Genomic DNA, 8,113 nt, shown 5'->3' with positions numbered 1-8,113 from the left:
TTTTATCATAGCATAGCACACTTTACTTTGATCGTAGTATAGCACATTATGATCATAGTATAGCACACTTCACTATGATAATATTATAGCACACTACATTTGATACTACACTTTGATCATAGCATAGCACACTACACTTTGATCATAGTATAACACTACATTATGATCATAGTATAGCACACTTCACTTTGATCCTAGTATAGCACACTACATTTGCTACTTTACTTTGATCATAATATAGCACACTACACTTTGATCATAGTATAGCACACTTCACTTTGATACTTTACTTTGATCATAGTATAGCACACTACATTTGATACTGTACTTTGATCATAATATAGCACACTAGACCTGTATCATAGTGTAGCACACTTCACTTTGATACTTTACTTTGATCATAATATAGCACACTACACTTTGATCATAGTATAGCACACTACACTTTGATCATAGTATAGCACACTTCACTTTGATCATAGTATAGCACACTACACTTTGATCATAGTATAGCACACTTCACTTTGATCATAGTATAGCACACTACATTTGATACTTTACTTTGATCATACTATAGCACACTTCACTTTGATCATAGTATAACACGTTATGATCATAGTATAGCACACTACATTTGATACTGTACTTTGATCATAATATAGCACACTAGACTTTGATCATAGTATAGCACACTTCACTATGATCATAGTGTAGCACACTACACTTTGATCATAGATATAACACTTCACTTTGATCATAGTGTAGCACACTACACTTTGATCATAGATATAACACTTCACTTTGATCATAGTATAGCACACTACATTTGATACTTTACTTTGATCATAGTATAACACATTATGATCATAGTATAGCACACTACATTTTGATCATAGTATAGTACACTTCACTTTGACCATAGTATAACACATTATGATCATAGTATAGCACACTACACTTTGATCATAGTATAGCACACTACATTTGATACTACACTTTTATCATAGCATAGCACACTTTACTTTGATCGTAGTATAGCACATTATGATCATAGTATAGCACACTACATTTTGATCATAGTATAGTACACTTCACTTTGACCATAGTATAACACATTATGATCATAGTATAGCACACTACACTTTGATCATAGTATAGCACACTACATTTGATACTACACTTTGATCATAGCATAGCACACTACACTTTGATCATAGTATAACACTACATTATGATCATAGTATAGCACACTTCCCTTTGATCCTAGTATAGCACACTACATTTGCTACTTTACTTTGATCATAATATAGCACACTACACTTTGATACTTTACTTTGATCATAATATAGCACACTACACTTTGATACTTTACTTTGATCATAGTATAGCACACTACACTTTGATACTTTACTTTGATCATAATATAGCACACTACACTTTGATACTTTACTTTGATCATAGTATAGCACACTTCACTTTGATACTTTACTTTGATCATAGTATAGCACACTACATTTGATACTGTACTTTGATCATAATATAGCACACTAGACTTTGATCATAGTATAGCACACTTCACTTTGATACTTTACTTTGATCATAATATAGCACACTACACTTTGATCATAGTATAGCACACTACACTTTGATCATAGTATAGCACACTTCACTTTGATCATAGTATAGCACACTTCACTTTGATCATAGTATAGCACACTACACTTTGATCATAGTATAGCACACTTCACTTTGATCATAGTATAGCACACTACATTTGATACTTTACTTTGATCATACTATAGCACACTTCACTTTGATCATAGTATAACACGTTATGATCATAGTATAGCACACTACACTTTGATCATAGTATAACACATTATGATCATAGTATAGCACACTACACTTTGATCATACTATAGCACACTTCACTTTGATCATAGTATAACACATTATGATCATAGTAGAGCACACTACACTTTGATCATAGTATAGCACACTACATTTGATACTTTACTTTGATCATACTATAGCACACTTCACTTTGATCATAGCAATAACACATATTAGCTCTTAATTCAATTCCACTAGAACAGTGTCATTTATAAAGTAAACCAAATCCTACCTGTCTCCTTGCAGAGAGAACTACATGTTTGTCTGCTCCTGCCTCAAGTGCGTCTCCCAGTTGGACCAGCTGGACGTGACATCGGATGAGGAGGAAGAAGCGGAGGGCGACGACATGGAAGACGAGATGACAGACGTGTGATTAAACAAGTCATGACCAAATCAATCAATGTATGATGTGTTGAAGTCCAATGTTTTACTTGGTCCAAGCAGGCGTGTGCTTTAAATGCCACCAAGGAGGAGCAGGGACACACTTTAAAGACCTTCTCTGAATAAAGTTACACATTATGGAACACTTCTTTTTCTCTCAGAAACTGTCAATTCTATTTTTTAAAGTATGTTTATTTTTTGTGCTGTCAAAGTAACACCTTTTATCTTTTACCTGAAGGGATTTTTACACACCACTTTTTGTATTTTAGTTCATATTGTTGCTAAGTTTGGAGAAAATAAACAAGCGTTCAAGTGAAACGATTACAAAATGTTTGTGCTAAAATGTTTTTACATTGTAATATAGTCATTTAATATACTTACATACATTCCTTCAACATACTAAAATATTTTCATTCAAAATACTAAAATACATTCATTCAACATACTAACATACTTTCCTTCAACATACTAAAATATTTTCATTCAAAATACTAAAATACATTCATTCAACATACATTATTTCAACATGCTAACATACATTCATTCAAAATACTAAAATACATTCATTCAACATACTAACATACTTTCATTCAACATACTAACATACTTTCCTTCAACATACTAAAATATTTTCATTCAAAATACTAAAATACATTCATTCAACATACATTATTTCAACATGCTAACATACATTCATTCAACATACTAACATACATTCATTCAACATACTAACATACATTTATTCAACATACTAACATACATTCATTCAACATACTAATATACATTCATTCAACATACTAACATACATTTATTTAACATATTAACACACATTCATTCAACATACTAACATTCAACATACTTTCATTCAACATACTAACATACATTCATTCAACATACTTTCATTCAACATACTAACATACATTCATTCAACATACTAACATACATTCATTCAACAAACTAACATACATTCATTCAACATACTAACATACATTCATTCAACATACTAACATACATTCATTCAACATACTTTAATTCAACATACTAACATACATTCATTCAACATACTAAAATACATTCATTCAACATACTAACATACATTCATTCAACATACTAAAATACATTCATTCAACATACTTACATACATTCATTCAACATACTTTAATTACACATACTAACATACATTCATTCAACATACTTTAATTCAACATACTAACATACATTCATTCAACATACTAAAATACATTCATTCAACATACTAACATACTTTCATTCAACATACTTTAATTCAACATACTAACATACATTCATTCAACATACTTTAATTCAACATACTAACATACATTCATTCAACATACTAAAATACATTCATTCAACATACTAACATACTTTCATTCAACATACTTTAATTCAACATACTAACATACATTCATTCAACATACTAACATACATTCATTCAACATACTTTAATTCAACATACTAACATACATTCATTCAACATACTAACATACATTCATTCAACATACTTTAATTCAACATACTAACATACATTCATTCAACATAATTTCATTCAACATACTAACATACATTCATTCAACATACTAACATACATTCATTCAACATACTAAAATATATTCATTCAACATACTAACATACATTAATTAAACATACTTACATTCATTCAACATACTTTCATTCAACATACTAACATACATTCATTCAACATACTAACATACATTCATTCAACATACTTAGATACATTTATTCAACATACTAACAAACATTCATTCAACATACTAACATACATTCATTCAACATACTAACATACATTCATTCAACATACTAACATACATTCATTCAACATAGTAATATACATTCATTCAACATACTAACACACATTCATTCAACGTACTAACATACATTCATTCAACATACTAACATATTTTCATTCAACATACTAACATACATTCATTCAACATACTTTCATTCAACATACTAACATACATTCATTCAACATACTTTCATTCAACATACTAACATACATTCATTCAACATACTTTAATTCAACATACTAACATACATCCATTCAACATACTAAAATACATTCATTCAACATACTAACATACATTCATTCAACATACTTTCTTTCAACATACTAACACACATTCATTCAACATACTAACATATAGTTATTCAACATACTAACATACATTTATTCAACATACTTTCATTCAACATACTAACATACATTCATTCAACATACTAATATACATTCATTCAACATACTAACATACATTTATTCAACATACTAACACACATTCATTCAACATACTAACATAAATTCATTCAACATACTAACATACATTCATTCAACATACTTTCATTCAACATACTAACATACATTCATTCAACATACTAATATACATTCATTCAACATACTAACATACATTTATTCAACATACTAACACACATTCATTCAACATACTAACATAAATTCATTCAACATACTAACATTCATTCAACATACTAATATACATTCATTCAACATACTAACATACATTTATTCAACATACTAACATACATTCATTCAACATACTAATATACATTCATTCAACATACTAACATACATTCATTCAACATACTAACATATTCATTCAACATACTTACATACATTCATTCAACATACTTTCATTCAACATACTAACATACATTCATTCAACATACTAACATACATTCATTCAACATACTAATATACATTCATTCAACATACTAATAAACATTCATTCAACATACTAACATACATTTATTCAACATACTAACACATTCATTCAACATACTAACATAAATTCATTCAACATACTAACATTCATTCAACATACTAATATACATTCATTCAACATACTAACATACATTTATTCAAAATACTAACATACATTCATTCAACATACTAATATACATTCATTCAACATACTAACATACATTTATTCAACATACTAACATACATTCATTCAACATACTAACATATATTCATTCAACATACTAACATATTCATTCAACATACTAACATACATTCGTTCAACATACTTTCATTCAACATACTAACATACATTGATTCAACATACTTTCATTCAAAATACTAACATACATTCATTCAACATACTAACATAAATTTAATCAACATACTAACACACATTCATTCAACATACTAACACACATTCATTCAACATACTAACATACATTCATTCAACATACTTAGATACATTTATTCAAACATACTAACACACATTCATTCAACATACTAATATACATTCATTCAACATACCAACATACATTTATTCAACATACGAACACACATTCATTCAACATACTAACATACATTCATTCAACATACTTTCATTCAACATACTAACATACATTCATTCAACATACTAACATACATTCATTCAACATACTTTCATTCAACATACTAACATACATTCATTCAACATACTAACATACATTCATTCAACATACTTTAATTCAACATACTAACATACATTCATTCAACATACTAACATACATTCATTCAACATACTTTAATTCAACATACTAACATACATTCATTCAACATACTAAAATACATTCATTCAACATACTAACATACTTTCATTCAACATACTTTAATTCAACATACTAACATACATTCATTCAACATACTTTCATTCAACATACTAATATACATTCATTCAACATACTAACATACATTCATTCAACATACTAACATACATAAATTAAACATACTTACATTCATTCAACATACTTTCATTCAACATACTAACATACATTCATTCAACATACTAATATACTTTCATTCAACATACTAACATACATTCATTCAACATACTAACATAAATTCATTCAACATACTAACATACATTCATTCAACATACTTTCATTCAACATACTAACATACATTCATTCAACATACTAATATACATTCATTCAACATACTAACATACATTTATTCAACATACTAACACACATTCATTCAACATACTAACATAAATTCATTCAACATACTAACATTCATTCAACATACTAATATACATTCATTCAACATACTAACATACATTTATTCAACATACTAACATACATTCATTCAACATACTAATATACATTCATTCAACATACTAACATACATTCATTCAACATACTAACATATTCATTCAACATACTTACATACATTCATTCAACATACTTTCATTCAACATACTAACATACATTCATTCAACATACTAACATACATTCATTCAACATACTAATATACATTCATTCAACATACTAATAAACATTCATTCAACATACTAACATAAATTCATTCAACATACTAACATTCATTCAACATACTAATATACATTCATTCAACATACTAACATACATTTATTCAAAATACTAACATACATTCATTCAACATACTAATATACATTCATTCAACATACTAACATACATTTATTCAACATACTAACATACATTCATTCAACATACTAACATATATTCATTCAACATACTAACATATTCATTCAACATACTAACATACATTCGTTCAACATACTTTCATTCAACATACTAACATACATTGATTCAACATACTTTCATTCAAAATACTAACATACATTCATTCAACATACTAACATAAATTTAATCAACATACTAACACACATTCATTCAACATACTAACACACATTCATTCAACATACTAACATACATTCATTCAACATACTTAGATACATTTATTCAAACATACTAACACACATTCATTCAACATACTAATATACATTCATTCAACATACCAACATACATTTATTCAACATACGAACACACATTCATTCAACATACTAACATACATTCATTCAACATACTTTCATTCAACATACTAACATACATTCATTCAACATACTAACATACATTCATTCAACATACTTTCATTCAACATACTAACATACATTCATTCAACATACTAACATACATTCATTCAACATACTTTAATTCAACATACTAACATACATTCATTCAACATACTAACATACATTCATTCAACATACTTTAATTCAACATACTAACATACATTCATTCAACATACTAAAATACATTCATTCAACATACTAACATACTTTCATTCAACATACTTTAATTCAACATACTAACATACATTCATTCAACATACTTTCATTCAACATACTAATATACATTCATTCAACATACTAACATACATTCATTCAACATACTAACATACATAAATTAAACATACTTACATTCATTCAACATACTTTCATTCAACATACTAACATACATTCATTCAACATACTAATATACTTTCATTCAACATACTAACATACATTCATTCAACATACTAACATACATTCATTCAACATACTTAGATACATTTATTCAAACATACTAACACACATTCATTCAACATACTAACATACATTCATTCAACATACTAACATATTTTCATTCAACATACTAACATACATTCATTCAACATACTTTCATTCAACATACTAACATACATTCATTCAACATACATTCATTCAACATACTTTAATTCAACATACTAACATACATCCATTCAACATACTAAAATACATTCATTCAACATACTAACATACATTCATTCAACATACTTTCATTAAACATACTGACATACATTCATTCAACATACTAACATACATTCATTCAACATACTTTCTTTCAACATACTAACACACATTCATTCAACATACTAACATATAGTTATTCAACATACTAACATACATTTATTCAACATACTTTCATTCAACATACTAACATACATTCATTC

At 27.3% G+C, this 8,113-nt stretch overlaps 1 protein-coding gene and 1 long non-coding RNA gene across 3 annotated transcripts in view; one reads left to right on the top strand and one right to left on the bottom strand.

Annotated features, from left to right (window-relative positions):
- smyd5 (SMYD family member 5) overlaps window positions 1–2,592 on the top strand; it is a 25,930-nt gene extending 23,338 nt beyond the window's left edge. The window contains exon 13 of one of the 2 annotated variants that reach the window (XR_009804940.1): window positions 2,140–2,208. Coding sequence is in view for 1 of the 2 variants with exons in the window: in XM_061891645.1 (XP_061747629.1) it covers window positions 2,140–2,266 (127 nt within the window). In the remaining variant the exon portion in view is untranslated. Of the gene's footprint in view, window positions 1–2,139 lie in introns of both variants that reach the window. The other variant, XM_061891645.1, reaches the window with a different exon arrangement.
- Window positions 1–8,113, bottom strand: part of LOC133545917 (uncharacterized) — a 140,078-nt gene that overhangs the window by 6,103 nt on the left and 125,862 nt on the right. Inside the window, exon 4 of the long non-coding RNA XR_009804941.1 lies at window positions 2,126–2,194. This is a non-coding gene — a long non-coding RNA (uncharacterized LOC133545917). The remainder of the gene's footprint in view (window positions 1–2,125; window positions 2,195–8,113) is intronic.

This window comes from Nerophis ophidion, linkage group LG29 (assembly GCF_033978795.1).
Source record: "Nerophis ophidion isolate RoL-2023_Sa linkage group LG29, RoL_Noph_v1.0, whole genome shotgun sequence".
Lineage (NCBI taxonomy): Eukaryota > Metazoa > Chordata > Actinopteri > Syngnathiformes > Syngnathidae > Nerophis > Nerophis ophidion.
The sequence above is the reverse complement of the archived record's forward strand: the minus strand, read 5'-3'. Positions and strand labels throughout refer to the sequence as shown.